Source organism: Pan paniscus, chromosome 13 (assembly GCF_029289425.2).
Source record: "Pan paniscus chromosome 13, NHGRI_mPanPan1-v2.0_pri, whole genome shotgun sequence".
NCBI classification, from domain to species: domain Eukaryota; kingdom Metazoa; phylum Chordata; class Mammalia; order Primates; family Hominidae; genus Pan; species Pan paniscus.
This window is the reverse complement of record NC_073262.2, coordinates 139065836-139092867: the sequence shown is the minus strand read 5'-3', so window position 1 is coordinate 139092867 and position 27032 is coordinate 139065836. Positions and strand designations below refer to the sequence as shown.

The following is a 27032-nucleotide window of genomic DNA, read 5'->3' as shown; positions in this document are numbered from 1 at the left end:
CTCAAGGGAACTACCAAAATGCCATTCAAGTGGGAGGGGCCAAATGAAGACATCTTTAGAAATGCTAGTCCTTATAATATTTATGGCTGTACATATTCATTCTGAAAGTTACACTCAAGGACATACTTCAGCAAAATGAAAACTGAATACAAAAAAGAAGAAAAGGGTTATATGGTTTGGATGTTTGTCCCCTCCAAATCTCATGCTGAAATGTGATTCCCAGTGTTGGAGGTGGAGCCTAGTGGGAGGTGATGGATCCTGGGGGCAGATCTCTCATGAATGGTTTAGCACCATCCCCTTGGTGATGAGTGAATTCTCTCAGTTCACACAAGATCTGGTTGTTTATACAAGTCTGGGACCTCCCCTTCTTTATCTCTTGCTCCCTTTCACCACGTGAGGCACTGGCTCCCTGTCACCTTCCATCATGATTGTAAGCTTCCTGAGGCCTCGCCAGAAGCCAGGCAGATGCTGGCACCATGCTTCTCATACAGCCTGCAGAACTGTGAGCCAAAATAAACTTCTTTTCCTTATAAATTACCCACCCTCCAGTATTCTTTTATGGCAGTGCAAAAATGGACTAATGCAAAGGGTAAACAGAGAAACCAGAACATCTCATAATTAAATGTAAACGTATCTTGCTTTTCAAAATTAATTACAGTCTATGATATTATAAAACGAGAGGTTGTGGGAAGAAAAGTGAACACATGCATAGGTCCTATACTTGTTCAAAGAAGCTCTAGATTATGATAAATTCTAGACAGATAGAAATGTAGATGTTAAGTAACATGTTAAAATTTTAAGATAACCAGTAGAAGATTAAAATAAGATGTATAATTTTTAAACCACTGCATGACAAGAATGAACAAAACTACATAAATCCAACAGAAGGTAGGAAAGGAAGAAAAAAAAACAAGAAAGTGTGTTAGATAAAAAACTTGAGAAGATTATCTCCAAATGTTTCTTCTGTACAATGAATAAAATTTTTCTTTTCTATAATTCTCAGATTGAGTTTTTTTAATCCAGATCTATGTTGTTGACAGGAGAGAAACCTCAAACATACTGAAGCTGAAAACTTCAAAACAAAAGAACATAAAGCATTATGTCAGGGACTTTGGATTAAATACACTGAGTAAATGCACTCAGTTAGCTTTGCTTCCTCTGGATGCTTGTATTTCTTATTTGCCTTTGCTAAGACACTATGGAAGATATTAACACATTTGTTCAGTTTCTGATATTTTTACCAACTCTGTAACTTTTATGACCTCAAACCTTGTTGCTTGTATATATTTTCAGAATCCACCTCCTCTCTTTAATGAAGTCAGTGCTACAGTAATCCAGGCTGAAAAGGTGGACCACCTGCGGAATGAGGTGCAGAGAAAGCATGAAGAGGACTACAGGGAAGCCCTGGTTACCATCAAGAATGACCTAAAGTTGATAGAAGGCGTGGATATCAAGGAGAACCTTCAAGACCAGATCCGGCATTGGTTCATCGAATGCAGGTGAACATGAGCTACATCGTGACATATCCAGTCTATTCTTTAGTGGCTGAGGTTATTGTATGTTTTTAAGCACAGAAGCATATTGATATAGAGTCATGAGGTTTCTCGGCTTCGTTTTAGAAACGTGAAATGCCAAGGCTAAGAATTCAGAAATTAATTTTTTTAAATATGGAAAAACGGCCCACATAGTGCCTATGTGACCACATGGCTTGGAATATAATGGGTGCCTGACATAGCCCAAGGATGGCAGGACTTCACAGGCCAGGTCTGTCCAAAAGTCAGGGGACCCAGAAATAACCTTCCCTTCTGGCATCTAGCCAGCCTCTCTACTTGTAAGAAGCTTGAGATTCTCAATCATGGTCCCTCTCGGTCATAATCCTTTGAGGCAGCTGCTGATTCCTGGGACTAGACACCTGGCCATCAGGTCTCCTTGAATGATGGTGTGTTAGGTGGTTCTTGCATTGCTATAAAGAAATATCTGAGGCTGGATAATTTCTAAGGAAAAGAAACTTAATTGGCTCAAGGCTCTACAAGCTTTACAGGAAGCATGATGCTGGTATCTGCTCCTGTTTGCCTCAGGGAGCTTTAACTCAACTCACGGCAGAAGGTAATGCAGGAGAAGGCACATCAAATGGCAAGAGCAAGAGCTAAAGAGAGAGTGCGTGGTCGGCGGCAGGGGGTGGTGCCACATACTTTTAAACAACCAAATCTTGCAAGAACTCACTCACTATAGCAAGGACAGCACCAAGCCATGAGGGATCCACCCCCATGACCTAGACACCTCCCACCAGGCCCCACCTCCAACACTGGGGATCACATTTCAACATGAGATTTGGAGGGGGCATCCAAACTTTATCAGATGGGTAGATAGGTAGTTTTGGAGACAAGCCTCCAGGCATATTCATATTTAAGGGTGTTCTTTAATGTTCTTAAATGAAATGTTAAATGAGTTAAAACTTGTTTACAAAAGATGGTTTGTAAAAGGTATTCATCAGAGAATTTTTCTACACAGCAGAACACTTTGATGGTAACCTAATTAGAAGAGTTTTTTAAATCAATTTTATTTCAAGAAGGGAAGAAAAGAGGGCAGATTGTTATGATCAGTCCCAGGAGCCATAGAAGGCAGGCTTGGCCATCTGTTTTCTTGATGGGGTATTGCATCATATCACTTCAGGTCTCAAGATGCTCTGACGCCAACTGTGGTTAGGACCAGAGAATTTAAATGTTGGCAATAGAAAAATCAAACTTTCTCTCAAAAGATTCTATTAAAAGATATCTGTGGCAGGCAGCCTCTAAGCTGGCCTCCAGTGATCCCTCCCCTGAAGTGTGAGCTATACCTAGTAACACTTCCAAAGACAAGGATATGGCTAGAGTGATGGGATATCACTTTCATCCTGCTCACTTTTCCTGCTCTCTCACTTGCCTTCTCCCTTGCTGGCTCAGAGTCAGTGACCATTGTGTCAGCTGCCCAGTGGAGAGGCCCACAAGGCAGGGAGCTGGAGGAGGCTCCCAGGCAACAGCCAGTGAGAAGCTGAGGGCCCCCTCCAGCAGCCTGAGAACTAAGTGCTGCCCACCAACCACAGGCATAGACTTGGAAGTGGATCCCCTCGACCCAGGTGAGCCATCAGATGAGACCACAGTCTCCGCCAGCACTTTCATGGCAGCCTTGTGAGAGACCTTGAAGCAGAGGCGCCCAGCTGAGCCACATCTGGTTCCCCACCCAGAAACCATGACACAATATGTGTTTGTTGTTTCAAGCTGCTAAGGCTCGGAGTGACTTGTTATGCAGCAATAGATATCTAATACATATCAATTACTTTTACAGTGATTTACAAAAACCTAAACTACTATAAACTTCTTGTGTTAACTTTATGTGGGATCCTAATACACCATCTCCTCAATAATACTTCAATTTTATATCAAAGTTTCTTTATGAATGTTTGCTTCAATGACATGTTTTTGACTGAGAGTTCCATCTTTTCCTACAATACAATTTTAAAAGTGATGACTTTTAAAAATGCAGAATTGATTACATTTGTGAGGTTTTCTTTCCATGTCTTATTTATCAGGTATATTTTATAGCAAAATGGGATATTTTGAATGAAGGGGTATTTAAAATGAGGAATTTGATGTTGTGTAAATTCTGTACTGTCAGTGATGAATGGAGACAGAGGGCTGCTGTTAATTGAGCAGACAGTATTGATGTGCACATACCCCTCTTTCTCCATCCCTTTCCTCCTTGCTTTCTGGGGATGGTTTCATGAGAGCATACATTTGTCAAAACTTATAAAATTCTATCCTTGAAATATGATCAGTTTATTATATATCACTCAGGCCTCCATAAAGCTGTTAGAAATATATCATAGTAATGGTAGTATATCAGCAAAAATGCCAATGCTTTCGTTCTTTAAAATATCATGTTCTGTTACCCAGAATACCAAAACCCAGTTTTCCGGTGCTACCATCGTTCTCAGACTCCCACTCCTGCTCGTGGTATAAGACTTGCATCTTCACCAAAAATGGCTCACAGTAAAAAAGACAATAAATAAATAATTTTAAAAAGCAGTGGGGGAGGGAAGACTTGCATTTGCCAATTATAGGTGACTCTGTCTCTTCTGATTTAAAGTAGTCTCTTTCAGGTTAACTGTCTCTCGTGGGGAAATTTGAAGTCGATTTAAATGTCTCTCTTTCAAGAATCTTGCCTCATTTTTCTTCTCCTTACTGCATCTGACTGTAAAAGGAAATTACACCAACAGCTGTCAGCTGGGGCAAAGAGTGCCAGGCACACCGTTTCATACCCTGGTGGTTTTTTGTTTGTTTGTTTGTTTGTTTTTGAGGCAGAGTCTCACTGTGTCACCCAGGCTGGAGTGCAGTGATGTGATCTCGGCTCACTGCAACCTCTGCTGCCCAAGTTTTAGCGATTCTTCTGCCTCAGCCTCCCGAGTAGCTGGGATTACAGGTGCACACCACTATACCAGCCTAATTTTATATTTTTAGTAGAGACAGGGTTTCACCATGTTGGCCAGACTGGTCTCAAACTCCTGACCTCAAGTGATCCACCCGCCTCGGCCTCCCAAAGTGCTGGGATTACAGGCATGAGCCACCACACCCAGCGCCTGGTGGGTTTCTACAGCCATGTGGTATGGCTGCACTGGTACGGCCCACCTGGTCTGTTGGGGACTTCCTTTGCAGCCCATGGTTTCTGCCACGTGTCCCCAGGCACTGGCCACCCACAATCCAAGCCTCTTGGGTCTGAGCCCGGCTCTGCTGGCTGCTGGTTCTCCCCCATGAGCATAGGTGGTACCAGGCCCAGGTCTCAGGGGCCTATCCAGCAGGTCCCCTCCATTTTGCTACCATCAGCCCCACACCATGCTGCCCAGGTGGGAAGATGAGCACCGCCTCGAAGTTCTCAGCCACCCCAGGGCTTCTGCTAGGGTCTCAACATTCACCCCGCTCTTTGACCGAGGCCCTTACAGGATGGGGCCCAAGGGCTCAGGGTCCCCACCCTCACTCCTCTCTTTCCTTCCCTCACCGTGCTGCCCCACTACTTTGTTGTTCAAGTTGATAGTGCTTTGTTATGAAAGCCCCCTGACTGTTCCCTCCCAGGTTCCTTCTGTCTCCTCCTTGAGCTCTGAGAGCCCCTCCACTTTGCTCCTCCAGGCAGTTTGGCACAATGATTAGGAATGCAAACTGGAGCCATTGCTTCCCGCAAAATAGCTGTGTAAGCTTGGGCAAGTCATTTAGCTTCTCTGTGCGTCAGTTTCCTCATCTGTGATATAAGGACAAGAATTGTCCCTGTTTCATGGAGTTGTGAACAGATGAAGGGTGCTGAGACCTCTAAGTGTGGGCCACTGTCATTTCTCCAGGCTGTAACCACTGCTCACTCAGATGCCCCCTCTCTCATGTAAACTGCAAGTCCCATTAAGACTGTGCCTGGTACTAGGATGAAACTGGTATATAAATTTCATGAATAAGCAGTGAATGGTGCAAGCCAATGGTATTACAGTTTTTCATTCTTATTCAATTACATAATTGGGTCTGGAGAACATATACTTGGGATGATTTTGTGCAGTTGCAATCATGGAAATGCAGGTAGAAAGGCATTGTTTCAAAAGAATTAAATCTTCTGATTAAATCACTTTGCTTTACACCTAAAACTTTCCTTTCCATAATTAACAAGGATTATATGCTGTGTGCTCAATGTTCATGAATTTCCCTTATCCAGAACTTTCCCCATTTTCTTGTGTGTCAGAGAATAGGTATTCAAAAATATATTTTCTGTAAATGAAATGATTCTTTAGTTTCATATAGACAGGGTAAAATCTAATTTATTATTAAGTGGCAAAACCAAGTTGAAAGCACTATGTACAACTGTAACCCCAAATATGCTAAAATATATGTATTGTATATATTCACAAACACATTTAACTTATTAAATCTATGTTTGCAGTCCAGGCACGGTGGCTCACACCTGTAATCCCTATACTTTGAGAGGCTGAGGCAGGCAGATCACCTGAGGTCAGGAGTTCGAGACCAGCCTGGGCCAACATGGTGAAACCCCGTCTCTACTAAAAATACAAAAATTAGCTTGGCATGGTGGCGGATGCCTGTAATCCCAGCTACTCGGGAGGTTGAGGCGAGAGGATTGCTTGAACCTGGGAGGTGGAGGTTGCAGTGAGCCGAGAATTCACCACTGTATTCCCTCCTGGAAGACAGAGCAAGACTCTGTCTCAAAAAATAAATAAATAAAATAAATATGTATTTGCAGATGGATGGAAATTTCAGGAAGGATACACTAGAAACTGTCAGCATGGCTACTTCTAGCTGCTAGAGTGGTGGGGTTACTTTTTGTTTCATATTTTTCTGTACTGTTAAAAGTAGAGAAAATAAGTGTTATTTTTATAATAGAAACCCTCATTAAAAAATATGAGGACAAAGAAAGGCCATCTATTTGGGTTGATTTTACATTTTTAAGACACCCTGATTTTAGAAACATCAATGAGTATAATACCTTGGGCACCCGTGGCAACCATCTTTTGACAAAAGGGCAAGGAGACGGGGCTGGCCGTGGATGTGAGTTGCTTCCCCACCTGAGGTCCTGGCAGGGTCATGGGAGACAGGAGCAGCTCTGGATATCATCCTGGGAGCACGTTCTCAGTTGTCCCAGGGTTTATGGATGCCCTTTGAAGATCCAGCCCTCACTGGCCTGTCCCTTGAGAACACTTTATCCGGTGTCCTTGACCTGACAGTTTGGAGTCCAGTTAGAGTCATCCTCGTGGGTGTGCTGTGCAGACTTCACAAAGATGTAAAAATGCCTCTTTTTGAAGTAATGGAAGGTCAAGGGTGAATTTATTTTCCTTAATTGGATTACACTTATCTGATTGACTTTGATAAAATCCATTTCCTTGCTTTTTTAAATCAAAGGCAAATAAAAAGCAAATATTGTTTTTTGAAACATGAAACACGGTCAGTCCTCAGGATAAATTCCAATAGGACACACAATGACGGCTCAACAAATTCTTAAAAGTTGCACTTAATATGCATTCCCACGATTTGGAATCCTTATGCTTATCTCATTGAGTCAGCACTTATAGTTGTCATAAGGGGTTGTTTTTTAAGTCAATTCTTACGTTATTGTATATGAAGTTTTTTTCCCAATGTTAAAAGTAATGTTCGTTGTAGAACATTCTCAAGATAGAGCTTAAAGAGGAAAATTAAAATCATCTGTGAGGATATAGAGATAGCTACCATGAAATTTTTTGATAAATTTCCTTCCAGTCCTTTTCTCTCATATATATACACATATATGTGTATACATATATATACACATATATGTGTATACATATATATACACATATATGTGTATACATGTATATATATATTTTAATTACAGTTTTAGGAATTCTTTCTCCAATTTGTAAAAATTTAACATTGAGATTTCGCTTGTCCTTAAAATATTCATCCAAGGAAAACTATCTTTGTTTTGATGGCCTCACTTTCGATTGCATGGATGCACTAGTTAATTAATTGATTATGATCTTTTTAAATATTTTACCAAATTGATAAAAGAAAAATGGTTTCTCGGTCATCTTTTAATTTGTATGTGTTGTATTAATAGGGAGGTTAAATAATCTTTTGGTTTCTTCGTTGCAAGCATTGTAAAATGCCCAGTCATTTATCTGCTTCCCTTTTGGGTGTTTTTTTCTTTTCTTTAAGTGATCTCTAAAATGTAGTTATATATGTATTACAGATGCTAAAGCTTTTTGAATTATTGTAATAGTGACTTCTCAGTTTATCATTTGCCTTTTTTTGTTTTTTGAGCCTCAGTCTTGCTCTGTCGCCCAGGCTGGAGTGCGACGGTGGGATCTCGGCTGACTACAACCTCCAACTCCTGGGTTCAAGAAATTCTCTTGCTTCAGCCTCCCGAGTAGCCAGGATTACAGGCACCCGCCACCATGCCCAGCTAATTTTTGTATTTTTAGTAGAGACAGGGTTTCACCATGTTGGCCAGGCTGGTCTCAAACTCCTGACCTCAGGTAATCCATCTGCCTCGGCCTCCCAAAGTGCTGGGATTACAGGCGTAAGCCACCATGCCTGGCCTTTTTTTTTTTTAACTGACTTATAGGAAAGCCAGAAAGAGAGAGAAAGAAAGCAACAGTAAGAAAAATGATACTGTCCCCAGCAGCCCATTGCCCATTTTCTGCCAGCGAATGCCCCTTTGCTGGCTGGGAGCACCTGGGCATCACTTCTCTGATGCTGTGGGGTCAAATGAGGTGATGCCAATAAAATACTTGGGCCCCACAAATTACTTATTGGGGTTATGCATTTTATATGTACATTTTCTGTTTTGAATGAGGTTTTCTTCAAATGTTTTCCTTATTATTGGTTGCATACTTGTATATAGTTTGTGCATCCCTAAGTGAATTCTCACATTAGTTCTTGTAGTTTTTTAGTTAATTCACTTGAATTTTACTTCCTGCCCCCACTCTGGTGTGTTTTCTCTTGCTTCACACTTAAGCTCTACAGGCCTAGAATTTTCTAGATTGTGTGATAGTTGTGTTTATTTTTCTTTGTACTGGATGAACAATTTGAAATAGTGATTTTTGTCAAATATTGCAATTTAAGGAACATGATTTGGGTTTGGAGGTGCTTTAGTTGTTCATCAAGCAAACACTGATGCCCTCTACTTAAACCTTCGGCCCTACCTCCTACTCCCAGTCACAACTCAAGTGTGGGCTCCTTCCCTGTACCCCGCCCCTGGCCTCCTTTGTAATTAGAACCATTTTGGTGGTTGGACATGTTAGATGTGTATTCAACAATAATAATAATAATAGAGACTCACAATTACTGAGCACTCATTCTATAATTCTATACCAGGAATTTGAAGTGCTTTATACATTAACTAATTTAACCCTATTATTGGTTTGCTATTGAATTGTAACAAATGACCACAAACTTGGTGGCTTAAAACAATAGAAATTTATTTTCTCCCAGTTCACAGGTCAGGAGACTGACATCAAGGTGCTGGCAGGGCTGTACTCCCTCCAGAAGCTCCCTTCCTTGCCTCTGCCAGCTTCTGCGGGCTTCCAGCATTCCTTGGCTTGTGGCCACATCGCTCTGTTCTCTGCTTCTGTGGTCATATCACCTTGTCCTCTTCTATGTGCGTCTAATCTCCTTCTACCTCTCTCTTATAGGACACTTAGGACTGCATTTAGGACATACTTGGCTAATCCACAATCATCTCCCCCTCTCATGGATCTTAATCACGCCTACAAAACCCCTTTTTCCATATATGATACCATTTACAGACCCTGGGGATTAGCACTCAGTATCTTTAGGGATCATTATTCAGTGTCTACTACAACTCTCAACAGCTCTATGAGATGAGCGCCATAATCGCTTTCATTCATGAATAGCGTTCATAATGAAGGAAGAAATTATAGACGTTTGTATTTGTCCAGACCAGGGCTGTGCAATAGGACTTTGCAGTGGTGGAAACGTGTTTGATGTGCACTGTCTGGTGTGGTAGCCTCTGGCCACATGTGGCTACTGAACACTTGAAAGGTGGCTGGAGTGACTGAGGATCTGAATTTTTTATTTCATTTCATTTTATTTCATTTTAGTTTAAGCTTAGATGGCCCCTTGTTCCTAGTGGCTCCCATATTGGACAAAGCAGTCATGGGTACACTTGTTGTCAGAAAACATCTTGCTCTGACTGGTATTTCTCACGGCTTGAACTGCCGTCTAGGTCTCAGGATGTATCAATAAGCTTCATGTTAAAGTATCGTAAAGGGGTCTTGGCTGTAACTTCATCCAGCCCCTTGGTGTGATAACAGAGAAGCCTGAAGCCCAGGTGGGCTGCGTGGCCCACAGCCAGCCTTGGGACTGCGGGCTCCTGCCACTGAAGATGCAGCAGCCTCTCCTCATCTCCCCACGGGCTTTGGAGCCACCTGAGTGGCTGTCATCTCTGGACCCTGGGACTGATTCTAGGCCTCAGGATCTTTCCAATTGAAAATCCCAAATTGCACCATCGTGGAGCATTGCCATTTCTCCGCCACCTACGCTTGTTACTTAATTTGTTGAAAATATGCCTGACATCCAGCTCATTCTTCAGTGCAGAGGGAGGTAAACACCCACCCTCTACCCCACTCCCATCAGGTGCCAGCTCTGGCAGTGGCCGAGGGGCATTGCTAGTCTGAATTTAGCAGACTCCTTTTAACTCACGTAAGCTTGAGGAATCTGAAAGTGATGTAAATTAGGTAGCCACATTCCGTCTTTTAAGCCAACACATAATCAGTCAGAAGTGGGGTGGCCTGGGAAAACTCGGGGGCTTGAGGTTATCGGGGTCCTCAGCAGGTGAGCCTGATTGAGGGTGTAGACCAGCCACTGCTTTCAGTCTTGTGATGTGATGGTGTCTTCTGCATCTCTAATCAACAAATGCATTGCAAATGCCACACACATGCAGAGGAGCAGAGGCCCTAGAGCCAGGCTGCCTGGGTTCAAATCCCGGCTCTATCACTTGCAGGCTGCTTGACCTTGAGCCAGTTTCTTAACCTCTCTGTGCCTCTGTTTCCTCATCTTAAAAATGAGGTAGGGGTAGTAATAGTACCTACCTCATGGGTAGAGTAATATAGATTTGTAAGTATAAAGCCCTTAGAACAATATGTGGCACAAGATACACCCTCAGTAATCATGTTAAACGTATAGGAAGTCCATCAGATTCTCAGATAAATGACTTGCAATTTGGATGTTTCCCATGTCCATAGTACCCCATATTTTTATTCTGGAGTCTGGGGCCTTTGTATTCACAGCTGTACACAGCTTCTGTGGCTCCCACAGTCAAAATGCTGCATTGCCGACCTACAAAAGGAGAGGCTGGCTGGTGGTGGAGGCGCGGAGAGCAAGGGCTGCCAGTGGTGGGGGTGGGCATTCAGCTGAGGGGATAATAACAGGGCGGACAAACTAAAAATTTTTAAAAAAACGGCACGCAATGTGCTTGAGTCTCCAGGGCAGGTGAGCACCATGCCTCCAGATTGCCAGCAAATGCACATTCTTTCTGGAGGAGGTCTTGAAATGCTTCGTTATTTTTTTTGTTTTCATTTTAAAAATTAAGATACAGCTTAAATGCAGTAAAATTCTCCCCTTTCAGTGTACAGTTCTGCGAGTTCAGCTTTGTCATTCGAAGGCTTGCGGGACCTGGGGAGACCTCCAGATTCCTTGTCTATCATCTTCCCAGTAGATGCCAGTCGAATTTGAGAGCTAATCCACAAATAGCGAGAGCGACCATACTCGCTGTCCAGAGAGCTTCGGGCAATGGACAGAATGTCGCGTCTTCACGTTCCTCCCTCCACTCCAGCCTGATGCTCTCCCTGCTAGTATCTCCAAGCTCTCAGAACTGCAGCACCTCCCATCACTAGTCACGACTTTAAAAGCTGGTCCTTTCTCTCAGATGAACTTGCATTTCTCTACTGCTCCTGCCAGGCAAGGGCACAGCACCAGGGGCTGCCCCAGGAAGCTGTCATGGGAACCCAAGGCTTAGACATGCTCAGTGGATTTCTCAGGGCTCATGGCTCATAATAGGCGAGGCTGGAATTCATATTCAGGTTTCTGATTCCCACAACACCAAGTAGGTCTCCTCCTTCCGAACATGCCAGCAGGAATGTCCTCAGCCACGTGGTGCAGAGGAGTGGTAGGTGGTCAGCGTCATTTTGTTGGAAACAGATGGTGGTTGCACAAAGTCACATGGCTCACTGTGTGCCACCTGGGAACCTGGGTCTTTCCTAACTCCTAATTGCCTCTCTCCTACTTCTTAGCATCTTCATGCAGAGCGTAGTGATGGTTCTGTGTAGTTAAAAGGAAAAGAGAAAAAGATGGAGGAGGGGAGAAAGAGAGAAGGAGAAGAATCGCGGGATTTGAGAAAGCTGGCTGTGGCTTGCCCCAATTATTTTACAGATGACAAAGCAGACTCAGAAAAGTCAGGTAACTTGGCTAAAAACCTGCCTAGTTACTGGCAGATTGAGAACTACAATCTGGGTGAGTAAAGACTTTTTGAAACACGAGCATTGTGTAAAACTAGAATTGTTTCTCAAGAGAAAGTTCAGAATTGTTCTCTCTGAGGACTTCTAAGGACATCAAAGGAAACCACCTGAAGGTTCACAATGGATATCTTCTGAGGACCGTGGCTGTATGTATTCTTTCCCTTTATAGTCCAAGTTTTCTGCATGGAGCATGAATTACTTTCAGCATGAAAAAAAGAGGTTTTAGAAAGACAGAGGGAGACTGATGGTCACATGCAGAGAGGTGAGTTAGAGGCTCATTATTTTGAATTCCTTGTGTAATTATATTTTTAGTAAATTCTCAGAAGCAGCTGTGATCTGTGGAGATGTGAACCATGTGTAGGTTACTCATATGAGAAGGAAAATAACTTTTTCTACTGTTTGCTTTGGTGGAAAAGATATTAGGTTGAACGGAGGAAGAGGTGGGATGAGAACTTAAGGTCCAGGCATTATTCACTGAGGCCTTAGGGACAGGTGCACAGCTCGCGTGAAATTACAGGTTTTGATGTCGGTTGTCACAGTAAATCAAGTTAAGAACATCCAGCAGCTCTAGACTCTCTTGGTTTATCCGGGCACCAAGTCATGATGAAAGACAGATTCGGCGCTGAATGGATTTTCTTTTTATGGGCCCGCAGGCTGTCCCAGGTTGCACCCTTGGGTCCAGCATACCCTCTATTGTGCTTTTCTGTCCATCCCACTGGAATGCAAGTGATAAGCGAGCTCCCCACTGCTGCTGATGGGGCATGACCTGAAGAACCCATGGGCTAAGCAGTCACTGCTGCCCTCTGCATGCCATCCAGGGCAGAGAATCACTCTAAAGAGGGGAAGGACACCACTAAAAATATTAAAACTGGGCCAGGCACGGTGACTCATGCCTGTAATCCCAGCACTTTGGGAGGCCAAGACGGGTGGATCACCTGTGGTCAGGAGTTCGAGACCAGCCTGGCCAACATGATGAAACCCCCATCTCTACTAAAAATACAAAAAATTAGCCAGGCATGGTGGCAGGCACCTGTAATCCCAGCTACTAAGGAGGCTTTGGCAGGAGAATCGCTTGAACCCAGGAGGTGGAGGTTGCAGTGAGCTGAGATTGCACCACTACACTCCAGCCTGGGCGACAGAGTGAGACTCCATCTCAAAAAAAAAAAAATTAAAATTGGTGCTATCCTGGGAAAGTGGAGGACCTCAAATCTACTGCATCTCTGCTGCAGTCACCGTAGCTGGGGAAGTAAGAGGACTTGGGAGTCATATTCTTTACGGTACTTAACGCATCTGCAGCAGAGGACAGAGCTGTTCTTTGGATATAGAGCCATTCGGTTTGTTCTAGCACGCTCTTAATTTCTGTGTCGTTTGGAGATGTATGTCAACATGTATGTGTTGCTTTGAGCAGAAACAATCAGGCCTTTGTGTTTCATAAATATGATAGATATTCATTTAGCACTTGATCAAATAAGGCTGGGGGATCTTCAGAGTTTGCCTCTAGACCCTAAAGTTGTCCTTTTCTTCAACTCACTCTTGTTGCTACTTGTAAAAGATTACTTCTTTTCAAAAGTAGTACATAAGAAGTGAATTCAAATGTAAATGACTGAACATTTTGCTAACCTTTCTCCTATGTCTGTTTTCCTAAGCTTTCTGGATTCCTGAGTTAGAAAAGGGAATGACCTGCTCCTATCAATGAGGAGGGGTTGCTGGGTGAATGATGGCGCAGGTTTTGAATGATGGGTCGGTGAAGAGAAAGGGATGACAGTGCCTTTAATGGGAAAATCTTTCCATCTCTTCCTAAGGTACTCTCTTCTTCTCTGGGTATTCATTTTTCTACACAAGTAAATATTGAAGAAAGGTGAAAATAAAGCATGCATCCCATTTTCTGAGTAGAAGAGTAACCAGAACCGAAATAGCCAGTTGTGTGCTGAGTAATATATTGTTCCTTTTAATAAAATTTTAAAAAAAAGGAAGTTGGATGGGGAGGTTCCTGTAGGATTCAAGCCTGAGGAGAATTTGAGATAATACTTTCCAATCAAGAAGGACGCTTCGGTCTTGAGTGATAACTGCTAAGACTATCCCAGTGATAAGTAGAAACATCAGTGAATAAATCAGATTTTGTAAGGTGCCGCTAAGAGGTTGCCTCGCTTCGCATAACACTTTTTCGTCCCCTCCTTTGAGAAATAGTGAGCCCCTCAGTTTCCCAAGGAGGGCCATGGTGATTAAGCCCATGTGCAGTCAATCGCCTTTATTGAGTGTAAGTGAATTTATAGGCAACAACTGCCACCTTTGGAGGCTTCTGTGCAGTGGCACAAGCTGCTTTCTTTAGAACGCAGGAAAAATTTATGAGCCTGCTGACATTAATGGAGGTGGCTGGATGACTTGGGGGGGACCGGCTGGAAACCCCTCCATCCACATATTTTTCATACTTGATGAAACACAGATAAATCTCTGTCCTGTGAGTCTGAAATGGTGAGGCCCGTTGCAGCTCAGTGTTGGACCTCAGGGGAAAGATTGATCATTGTAGTAGCTCTGCTTTCTAAATCACTGCAAACTCCAGAGATGGTCATTTTCACATTTGTGCAAGAATTTTTGACAATATGCATAAATTTTTAATAGGCCTTAACTTGACCAAATGCTCCATACCTCACATTTGCTAACTGAAAGATAGCAGGCATACGTGTTTCTCTTATCCAGCTTTTGCAAATAAAAGAATGTAAAGGCAGATGGCTATGTTGAATGTGTTTCTATTAAGAAAGTAACATTAATCATGGAATAAATTATGTAAAAACTTAACATTGCCCTCCCCAGCATTTGACACATGTAAATCAAAGAGTTTCCAGAGCTGAAAGGAACTGGAAATTGTCTACTAGGCATACATACTTATTTTTAAATAACTAAATGAATAAAGCTAGTTCAATTGCACCATTCTGCAGAGAGGAAAACTAACCAAGTTCCCACCGTGATACGATGATTTGCCCAAATCGCACAGCTAACTAATCAATGGCAGCTGCCCTGGGCTGCTTCCTTTCCAGTAAAATACAATTTTCATTATACATCTAGCCTCCCAACTGCTTCTTTATCGGGTGTAAAGCTTTATTTTAAAGTTTCTGATTGGAGCCTTCACACCCACAGCGTGGTGTCCTTGGCCAGTGGGCTCCACTGGGTTCCCCACCTGTGAGCCTTATCATTTTAAGTTCATACATAAAAGGCATTTGATAAAATTACTCGTCTTATTTTTAAAATTTTTAAATAGAAAAGATTAATTCACAGCATAATAAAATGTAAGCTTGATTAAGACAGAGATTTTTATGTCTTCTGTTCACTGCCTTTTCCCAGAACAGTATCTGGCAAAAATAGTCTATAGGGATGTTATGAAGGAATGAATGAAAAACCAAGTATTTTTTAAACAAGGCAGCTATACTCATATATATCTATATATAGATAGATAGATAGATATAAAGTGTTTTTGTTTTATTTTAAACAAGACAGCTATACTTTTTTATATATTTTTTAAACAAGACAGCTTAATGGAGAAATACTATAGGTCTTCCCAGGAAAGGAAAGGACAATGTAGATGACCTTTGCCCCTAATATAATTAGTGCCATAATATAAATTATTGATAATACAATGACATGAAAAGGAAATAAAAATGAATACTTTAAAGAAAGTGGCAAAATGTATTTTTAACAATCAAGGATGTGCTAAATATGGAAGAAAAGTATAAGAACCTTATGAAAATTGAAGTCTATGAGTGTTAAAAGGAAGAAATGAGAAAAGACTTGAATAAATGGAGAAATGGACTATGTTTCTGGTTAAATGGAAAGATGATAAATCTGCTCTAGGTAATTTATAGAGATAACGCAATTTCAATTAAAATCCCAACAGGATTATTTATTGAACTTGAAAACATAATTGTTAAAGTCATTAGGATTAAAATAAAATGAGAACAATAAGGAAGGACAAATGGCACTGGATAGTCAACTTTATTATAAAGAAAAACAAGGTAAATGCATCACACTGATACAAAAGCATAAACATACATCAGACAAAGTGGAGAGCCCAGGAGCTGACAGAAATTGATGGAAATGAGTAATGTATGATAAATGAAGGTTAAAAACGTAGTAAGAATGGAAAATAACAGAGTTGCAGTAACTAGATTGCTTTAATTGTTAAAGCCAACAAATAGTAGAAAGCTGAATAGGCCGGGCGTGGTGGCTCACGCCTATAATCCCAGCACTTTGGGAGGCTGAGGCGGGTGAGTCACGAGGTCAAGAGATCTAGACCATCCTGACCAACATGGTAAAACCCTGTCTCTACTAAAAATACAAAAATTAGCTGGGTGTGGTGGCGCACACCTGTAGTCCCAGGTACTCGGGAGGCTGACCCAGGAGAATCACTTGAACCCCGGAGGTGGAGGTTGCAGTGAGCCGAGATTGTGCCACTGCACTCCAGCCTGGGCAACAGAGCGAGACCCCGTCTCAAAAAAAAAGAAAAAAAAAGAAAAGAAAAGAAAAAAGAAAGCCAAATAGAGAATGTAACTCCCCTAAAGACAGGTCACAATTTCCTAACTCTAGAAACAAAAATATTTTCAAAGAAAATTGGACCCATTCCACTGTAAAAATTATAAAGTCAATAATTAAACTCTAAAACTAAGACATAAAGCCAAACATGATATTTATTTTTATTGTAAACCATTCTATTGTTTGATTTAATTACATAGTTCCTATTTGCTGTAGCAAGGACAATACTACTGAAATATATGTTTTTATTATAAACCATTCTATTGTTTGATTTAATTACATAGTTCCTATTTGCTGTAGCAAGGAGAATACTACTGAAATATATGTTTTTTAAATTAGCAGTCTTCCTCCCTCCAAGCTAATCCAGGTGGACAGCTTCTCGCCTGTCTCTGAGCACCTGCAACTGTAAATACACACATAGGGATTTCTCCTCCTGTCCCTTTATCTTTCAACCAAAAGCAAAGTGGCAACTCATGTCTTTTCACAGCCTGGTTTTTCCTCTTATTATTTCAGGAAGTGAGCAGGCTTTGCCCAGTGTGCTTCCATCATCTGGCAAAACACTGGCTGGGGAGGGGAGGTGGTTAACATGTAAGGCGTCTTAATTTTCCCATTTAAAATAATGAGAAATAGGCCTCCAAGAGAGTGTTTCCGGCACAGAGCACCTGATTTTCAGAACAGGTTGCTGCGGGGCTAGCAGAGATGCCTGTAAAGCCATAAGCTAAACTGACATGAATTGAATAGTGTGCCACAGATCTAGCCAGGCCAGCAAGGCAGGCACACAGCCTCCGACAGTGCAAAGGAGGTTTCTCTGCCCCGAGGGAGTCCCAGCCCCCGCCTCTGGACTGTGGGGCTTGGGTGGAAAACCTTCCAGGTACAATAAGAAAATGGCAGCAACACGGCCTGAGTCACTCGGCTGCCAGGCAAACACCCCGTGGACAAAATAAAGTATTGTGGAGGCGGAGGCGAGAGAGTGGGCAGGTCTGGCTGGCCCTGGCTTGGTGACAGAATGGTGCCTTGGGCAGGTGCCTCCTACAGCAGAGTGATCCTTTTAAAACAGAAGACATATCATGCCATGTCTTGGCTCAGAGTTCCCAGTTCTCTCGCTCAGAATGAAACCAGTGCCCATACGGTTAGGTTCATCTATGTCCCAGTTTACTAGTGTCAGGCCCATTTTATGTTTGATTAATAACAGCACCCAGTGGGTGTAGTGGCTCATGCCTGTAATCTCAGCACTTTGGGAGGCCGAGGCAGGCGGATCATCTGAGGTCAGGAGTTCGAGACCAGCTTGGCCAACATGGTGAAACCCCATCTCTACTAAAAACACAAAAATTTGCCAGGCGTGGTGGCACACGCCTATAATCCCAGCTACTCGGGAGGCTGAGGTAGGAGAATCGTTTGAACACGGGAGGCAGAGGTTGCAGTGAGCCGAGATCGCACCACTGCACTCCAGCCTGGGTGACAGAGCTAGACTCCATCTCAGAAAAAAATAAAAAATAAAAAACTAACAGTGCCCTCTGTCATTCTTAAAGGTGCCCTGGTCTAGACATGAAATTCCATGGCTCCCCCACTTAGAACAGTCTGCGTGATAGTCTCTGCCCCGACCCCCGGCCTTGTCCCGCCGCCTTACAGCTGCTCTGCTCTCCTGGCTGCACTTTGGGCCCTCCGGAGGCCTCCTCCTCAGAGCCTGTGTCCTTGACTAAAAAAAAAAAATAATAAATACAGCCAGGCATGGTGGCTCATGCCTGTAATCCTGGCAATTTGGGAGGCCAAGGCAGGCGGATCACTTGAGCTTAGGAGTTCGAGACCAGCCTGGGCAACATGGTGAGACCCCGTATCTACTAAAAATACAAAAATTAGCCAGGCATGGTGATGTGCGCCTGTAGTCCCAGCTACTCAGGAGGCTGAGGCAGGAGAATCGCCTCTGCACTCCAGCCCGGGCGACAGAGTGAGTGAGACTCTGTCTCAAAAATAAGTAAATAATTAAAAATATACCAAATGGCACATTCCTTCACTTGCTTTAAGGTTTTGCTCAAATGCCATCATATCAGAGAGGTCCTCCCTAGTTATGTTGTATAGTATAAGTTTTTCGATCAAATAAAATCATTTCCCTCTCATTTTACAGCCAATGGTCTTACTGAGGTGTGTGTCTTTGGGGTGGAGAAAAAGGGGGATGTTAAGCTTTGAGGGGATGATTATCTCCGTTTTTCTTTGCAGTTTGTAAAGTATTTTAATAGATGCAGAGATCTTTCCTAATTAAAACAATTTTAACACAAAATCCTCTGCAAAATCATTGTGTTAAATATGCTGCTTTTGTGCATAATTATTTAAATTGCAGCTTTCCCTCAATTATACTTCGAATCTTAATTCCAAAGCCACTTGATTATCTGGGAACTGTTTTGCTGATTTACAAAGTTGACATGCAGCATGTGCTACAATGTCATTCCTGAATCCGCCCTCCCCCACCCTCCCCTGGCCAGCTTTCGTTTGCTCTCAGATTGCCGCAACAGGCAAGGTCCAAGCCGACTCCTCGATTGGGCATCCAAACCACCAAATGGAACCAGCGATGCAGAAAATGGAACTCATCACATGGTCACATGAAAAATATAACCTGGACTATCTGTGTGAGGACTCTCTCATTTCACCCAAATCTACAGAACAAAACAGAAGAGGAGAAACAAGAAGACAAAGGTCACCCAGGAACACAAAGTGCAGGAAGTGGATGCTGATTTGGTAAGACCGTTGTAGGTTTCTCAGGTATTTCCGAACCATTAGTCAACATTTGGTCACCTATAAGTGAATGCTGGTGCCTTTCTTAGGAATTACACTCCTCTGTAGGAGTGATCCTCTTAAAACGTAAGTCCCATCATGTGGCTGATGCTGTCATGGAGGAGATAAGGAAATCTGTAACACAGTGGCCCCCAACCTTTCTGGCACCAGGGACCTTTCTGTCCAGGTCTCTCTCCTCGCCAGCTCCCAGCGTCTCTTCACAGCATCTTCCCTTCATTTCTTCTTCTCACGAGGACACCAGCCCTACTGGATGGGGCCCTCCTACTCCAGCATGACCGCGTCTCTGCCATTTCCTTCTGCAGTGATTCTGTTTCCAACCTGGTCGCATCCTGAGGTATTGGCAGCTTGGACGTCTGCATGTGACTATGAGGGGGCGGGGGATGCAGCACAGCCCATCATCCCTTGTGAGAGCTACTTTAATGGAGACAGGTCCCATGAAGAGTTCTTGAAGAGCCAGGCTGGGAAGGAGACAGAGATGAGAGAGTCACTGGAGGAGGCTGGGAGCTCAGGAAGCTGCCTGTTTGTTAAATGAGTGAGACCTGAGCGTCCTGCAGATCTACGGGGGAGTGTCTGATTGGGATGAGGCACAGAAGGAGGAGAGGGTCCCCAGGAGCATGAGGTGGGAGATGCCAAGGGCCCAAGAGACCCCATGCCCAGCAGCCGCAGTCAGGGGAAGTGGCAAGACAGGTCCGAGGTGGACGAATCGGCTCTTGAAGGTGGTAGCTCCCCTCTGCCCTCTCCCTGGGACACATGGGCAGACAGTGCCTGAGGCCTGAGGAGTGTGTGGCTGGCAGTGCCTGTCCAGGGCCTAGAGCCCAGCATTTTGCGATTCCAGTTGTTTGAATACTGTGGGTGCCCACACCGTGTGGCAGCCCTAAGCACAGAAGAGGGTTTTCCAGGCATTCGGCCTGTGGGTCCCAGGCACCATGGTTGGTGAACATGTGTGTCCAAGCATCCAAAGGACAGCCTGTGCCTCTCCAGGGGCCTGAGACCCTGAGAAAACAAAGACAGGGTAAGTGCCCATTAGGGCAAGAGGGCGGCTCAGAGGAATCAGGTTCCACAAAAAGCAGAGACTTTGGTTTCCACTTTTAACCAAGAGAACCGTCTTCCTGACGCCCTGTAATTTGGGGTCCTGAGTTACTCCTGGGGAAGTCCCCAGATGGGCTGTCTGTCACCTGCACCTCGGACCCCATCTGTTTGCACCAGAAACATCATGGGAGCCAAGTATTTTCCATTCACTGGTCTGTGATCATCTGCCCTCTCCCCTCGGAAGGTTTTACACCTCGTGCAGCGTGCTGAGCCCAAAGCATAAAGCACTCATCACCTCGCAGCTTCCTTACGATTAACAACAGCAGCGGGACCGACTGTGCCTTGATTCTGAGGAGGCTCAGTCGGGATGTGTCAGGATGAGTTCCTGTTTGTGCCCCAGGACACAGCTGAAAATCGGGGGAGGGAGAAATCCAACAGCCAAGGGGGTAAAGTCTCAGGAATATAAAATATAACTCATAACTGTCTCTTTTAACATGCTCTAAGTGGCCAAGTCACAGGGAAGGAGCCAAGAAGAGACAGTCAGTGCAAAGCCAGGGGACCCTGGGAGTATCGCACAGCAGGGGTCCAAGCTCTGTGGGAACAGAGGCCTTCTAGCCACCCACGGGAGGGACAGATGGAGTGCAGTGAGCAAGAAAGGGATAGTGCACACCCGTCTGTTTGCACAAGCATGTGTGAGTGTGTCTGTGTATGTGTGATAAGAGCTATCAGGCACATTGTCACTTTCTAGATACAAATTTTATATTTTTAATGTGTACCCTACAACAGTTCTTTTTCATTCTTTAAGGATAAGACTAATTAAATTTCAGATTATGACTAATTATATAAACTAACATGACAAAGGAAAACTAAATATGTTCATCTATTAAAAATAGCCCAGGCGGAGTGGCTCACACCCATAATCCCAGCACTTTGGGAGGCTGGGGTAGGCGGATCACCTGAGGTCGGGAGTTTGAGACCAGCCTGGCCAGCATGGTGAAGCCCTATCTCTACAAAAAATACAAAAAAAAAAAAAAAATTAGTCAAGCATGGTGGTGCATACCTGTAGTCCCAGCTACTCGGGAGGCTGAGGCATGAGAATCATTTGAACCCAGATGGCAGAGGTTGCAGTGAGCCAATATTGCGCCACTGCACTCCAGCCTGGGCGACAGAGCAAGACTCTGTCTAAAATTAAATAAATAAATAATATATTTAATATTATCTTTGCCAAAAGCACCATGATAATGTAATATTATTAAATCTTAGTATGACAGTCGATGTGTTCCATAATTAAGAATTCCACGTTAGAAATGATGTATGTAAATTCTTTTTGCTTTTTCATATGTCACTAAGTTTGTTTTGAGTCCTCAAAAACACTCAAGCTTTACAATACGAAAATAAAAGTATGCAATGAGGTTCCTTGTAAAAGTGGTTATTGAAGGAATAACGTGAGTGGGACTGAAGAAAACAGTGCTGTCATTTTGACTCCTAATGTATTCATGGTTTCTCTCTAAGCCCCGTCCAGGCTGGGCGATGCACGGGTCTGTGGTGGAGCGTGGTCAGTTTAACAAGGTTTCAGACATGAGTCTTGTGGACAAGCACCACCTGGGGCCCAATATCCGCACTGGCCATATGATTGTGGAATGTGAGCTGCGTGAGGGCAACCTCTGCCATCTTTGAATGTCAGATCTCTGTCTCCCATCACTGCATCTAGAATCTAGTTGGGACTAGACAGATATTTGTTGGTTGACTATATGAATGAAAGGTTTGATGGATGGAGGAGTGAATAAGTGAGTGATCCCACCAAAGTAACTCCTGTGTAGAGAAAGAGAATCAGGTTCTGTTTGGCCCCAGAGGGTAGCTCAGTGGTCCAGGGAGTGAGATGACAGTTCAGTGTCAGAAAGTATCCGGAAGTGGATGGGCTACCTCGGGGGAGTGAGCTCACCATCATGGGAAACATTTAAGCAGTGGCCAAGGGAATGGCTCTCAAAGTGTGTCCCAGGTCCCCAGGGTGCCTGGCTCTCAAAGTGTGTCCCAGGACCCCTGGGGGCCTTCAAGACCTGTTCAGGGAATCCAAAAGCCAAACTGCTTTCAAATGAATACCAAGACATTGCGTGCTATTTTTGCTTTGTTGACATTGGCACCAATGGTACAATAGTAGCAGGGAATCAAGCCAGCAGCTCCAGCAGTAAAGTCACTGTAGACTTCACTGCCATACACCTGCCTTTAAAAATAATTTTATTTAATCTAGGCAATACCATTCAAGACATAGGCATAGGCAAAGATTTCATGATGAAAACGCCAAAGGCGATTGCAACAAAAGCAAAAATTGACAAATGGGATCTAATTAAACTAAAGAGTTTCTGCACAGCAGAAGAAACTATCATCAGAGTGAACAGACAACCTACAGAATGGGAGAAAATTTTTGCAATCTATATATCTGACAAAGGTCTAATATCCAGAGTCTACAAGAAACTTAAACAAATATACATGAAAAAAAAACAACCCCATTAAAAAGTGGGCAAAAGACATGAACAGACACTTCTCAAAAAAAAAAAAAAATTCATGTGGCCAAGAAATATATCAAAACAAGCTCAACATCACTGATCATTGGAGAAATGCAAATCAAAATCATGAGATACCATCTCACGCCAGTCAGAATGGTGATTATAAAAGAGTCTGGAAACAACAGGTGCTGGCAAGGTTGCAGAAAAAAGGGAATGTGGAAGGAAATTATGGAAGACAGTGTGATGATTCCTCAAAGATCTAGAGGCAGAAATACCATTTGACCTAGCAATCCCATTACTGGGTATATAGCCAAAGGAGTAAAAATAATTCTATTATACAGATATCTGCACGCATATGTTCATTGCAGCACCATTCACAATAGCAAAGACATGGAATCAACTCAAATGCCCATCAATAATAGACTGGATAAAGAAAATGTGGTACATATACACCATGGAATATTAAAGGAATGAGATCATGTCCTTTGCAGGGACATGGATGGAGCTGGAAGCTGTTATCCTCAGTAAACTAATGCAGGAACAGAAAACCAAACACTGCATGTTCTCACTTATATGTGGGAGCTGAACAGTGAGAACAGTGAGAACCCTGTGTCCCCCACAGACACATGGAGGGGAACAACACACATGGGATCAACATACGTGGACACATGGGGAGGGCCTGTTGGGGCAGGGGTGTTGCGGGGAGGGAGAGCATCAGGAAGAATAGCTAATGGACTCTGGGCTTAATACTAAGGTGATGGGTGGATCTGTGCAGCAAACCACCAAGGCACACATCTACCTACGTAACAAACCTGCACATCCTGCTCATGTACCCCACAACTTAAAATTATTATTTTTCCTTCGACTTTTATTTTATTTGACAATGTTCTTGAGGATGCAGTAAAAAATAATATTATTCAGACTTGACCCTTGAAACACATAGCTTTTTAACGTTCTATGTGACAAAATCAGCAGTGCTTATAAATCCCTTCTGCTGCATACCAAAACGTGAAGATTGTCTCCAAGAAACACCTGTGAGGGGGTTAAGGCTCAGACTGAACCAGCCATTTCTTAATGGAACATCATCTTTCCCTTGAGAAAACAACTGACAAACTCTGGACTTTGGGTTTTGGGGAGACTTTTCCTCAAAAGTGAATCAGATGAACCTGAAGAAGAACAAACCGTCAACAACAGTTGTTGCCAATGGTAAAATTTGAGCCTTCCAGAAAAAAAATATGATTTTGGAAAATTTGTATTCACTCCTATGAGTTGGAGAGGTTCCCATGACTTAGACCTTCCATTATAAGATCTGTGGTGTTATTAATTAATGTGCTTTTCAATATGATGAAATGTATCAACTGTGGGAACACCCACATAATTCTGCAAAGCATCGTTTTCCAGTGACCAAGACCTGAGGACAAAAAATCATGCATGGATAAAGGTCTATTCCAGGCACGAGACAGATCCATGGATTTTCATGTGACAGATAGGGGGAAAGTTCATTGATATGGGTTCAGATTCCACATCACAGCTAGCCTATAGGAAGCTACCAGTTGTCTAGCTGTGGTGTAGTATCAAAGCAGAATATTCATAGTTAGCTAAAAGGGCTATTAAAATACTTCTTGTTCTATGTACTCTTCCATTTGAGGCCAGATTTTCTTCCTATACTTCAACCAAAACAAAAGATTTCCACAGACTGAGTGCAGAAACAGATATAAGCATCCGGTTAATTGCCATTCAGCCAGACACAAAAGAGACTTGAAAAGATGCAAAGCTGTGACACTCTTCTCGCTAGTTTTTTCTTTTAGTTTTGGAAAATATATTTATTATCCATAAAATGTTATTTATGTTAACATATAATGAGCTTTATTTTTAAATTAACTAAAATATATATTTTGTACATTTCTAAGCTTTAATTATTTGTTTATTTTGGAGATAGGATCTTGTTCTATCACCCAGTCTGGAGTGCACTGGTGTAGTCATGGCTCACTTCAGCCTCAAATTCCTGGACTCAAGTGATCCTCCCACCTCAGCCTTCCAAAGTGTTGGGATTATAGGCGTGAAACACTGCACCCAGCCAGATTTAATATTTAACACAGTAAATTATTGATAGCTGTAACTCATCTAGCAAGAACTCTTTGGGATCCTCAAAAATTAATAAGAATATAAAGGGCTTCTGAGGCCAAAAGTTTGGGAACCAGTTTTTTAAGGGCCATTTTAAACATGGTGGCCACCTCTAAACCTCAGATTCTGTACTTCTGTGAATTAATGGAACTAACTTGGCAGGTAGTCTTACGTACAATAAATATAACATTCATGTCAAAGTCAATTTCTTTTAAGAATACTATCTGTCTACCCCTTCTGAAATTCTCAACATTAAATTTCAAAGTCTGCTTTATTAAAATGTAGAAATTATGTGATTATGGAAAAATAATACTATTTGCAACCCATAAAACATAGGGCCTCAGATTTAACTAAAACCTAAAGCATGGGTGTATATTTCACAATTATTACTAACTGTGTAATTTCCACAACTCCATCCTTCGTTTAGTTTGAAATCCTGTGTTTATCCTCAGTTTTAAACAGGAAGAAATTATTTGTGCTTCTGTCTTCATTCTTAAACACAGAGCATCTCAACATTAAAAAAAAAAGGAGGAAAAAAAGTACAATATGTTTTAAAGAGAGATGTTTGCATCAGACTAACAATTCTCTAGAGGAAGGAAACCTGCTACTGAATGTCATCAGTACCTTCAGTTTCTTCAAGACACCATGCCCAGCCCTTGATCTACAGGGAACCCTCCACCCTTAATGACCATCACTCATTTAAATGAACATAAGCAAATAAATGGGGTATCTAACAAGAGAGGACTTCATTTCCATCTTAATTTGCTATTTTTTTTCCTGCAGAAATTTAACCGGGACATTTCCTGACTACCCTGACGTTGAAGAAGGAGGGTCAGCTATTATTTTTTCTGACAAGACCATACAACAGGTACAAATATGCTTGAGAAATAAAATGTAAATATATCAAATGACATTTCTTTAAACTTTAAAATTAATGAGTTTATAGCGTTATTAGGTCTTGGTTATTTTCCTACAAATATTTACATGGAAATACTTTTGGGTGTTCATCATTGTACACTCTTTCATATTTATTCAAAATGAGTTCATTTTTTTTTCCCGTCTTACCTTTGAAAGAGATGTGATGATGTGTGAAGGTCGTTTTCTTAGTAAATTCTGAGTAGCTTGGCTGCAGGAGCCCTTTGTGTTCTGGTCCCAGCTTCCCTCTCCCCTCATCTCCAAGCCCCACCTCCTCAGCAGGCCCTTGGCTCCAGCAGTCTACTCACCTGTGCTTCTGGCTCATGCCGCTGCTCCTTTGGGTGTGCCATGCTCTTCCTGAGTTCTGGGTGCCTTTCTGCTTAGCTCCTGCTCCGCTGTCAAGACCCAGCTCCTTGCCTTTTTTCGAGTGAAACACCTTTGATCATCTCTATAGATGCTTCAGTGGCGTTTGATGAAATTGACATTTAAAACTATTTTTTTAATGTCTTCATAAACTAGGAATAGGAAAATTCTTCTTAGCTTCACAGTATTTAGCATAGAAACCAAGAGAAGATTTGCATTATACTCAATGATGAGGCATTAGAGGCATTGTCAAAATGAAAATCAATAAGGACAATTTGTCTTATCTCCTGAGTAAAATTTTCCCCAACTGCCCACAACCTGGGTGACTAACCCTTCCTCTAAAGCCCTGCGCTATTAACATCATTCATTTGACATTTACCCTACGCTACTTCACATGGACACCTTTCTTTTAACGTAGGGGGCCTTCAAACATACAGCATTTTATTTGAATTTCTATTAAACTGGTTCACCATTTACAAGCTTGTATCATAACATTCATGTGCATGCTTTATCTCTTCCTTAGCCTGTCAACTTCTCAAGAGGAAGGACTTTTAATTTGCATATATAAACATTCAACAAATATTTGCTGAACAAAAGAACAGAAGGCTTATCTTCTCCATGAGATTATAAACCTTCTGAGGGCAAGAACCATATTTTACGATTCTTTAAAATCATAGAATTGAGTGCATAGTAAGTGCTCAATATTTATTTAGTTTTTCTTAATAATGATAATACTAGTATTACAGCCA

The 27032-nt window shown here is 42.5% G+C and overlaps 1 protein-coding gene across 2 annotated transcripts in view; it reads left to right on the top strand.

Annotated features, from left to right (window-relative positions):
* The window catches only part of IQCA1 (IQ motif containing with AAA domain 1), a 180339-nt gene that overhangs the window by 41885 nt on the left and 111422 nt on the right, over positions 1–27032 (top strand). For both annotated transcript variants that reach the window (XM_008965692.5, XM_003813118.6), the window contains exons 6-7: positions 1294–1499; positions 25789–25873. In XM_008965692.5, the coding sequence (XP_008963940.1) occupies positions 1294–1499; positions 25789–25873 (291 nt within the window). The remainder of the gene's footprint in view (positions 1–1293; positions 1500–25788; positions 25874–27032) is intronic.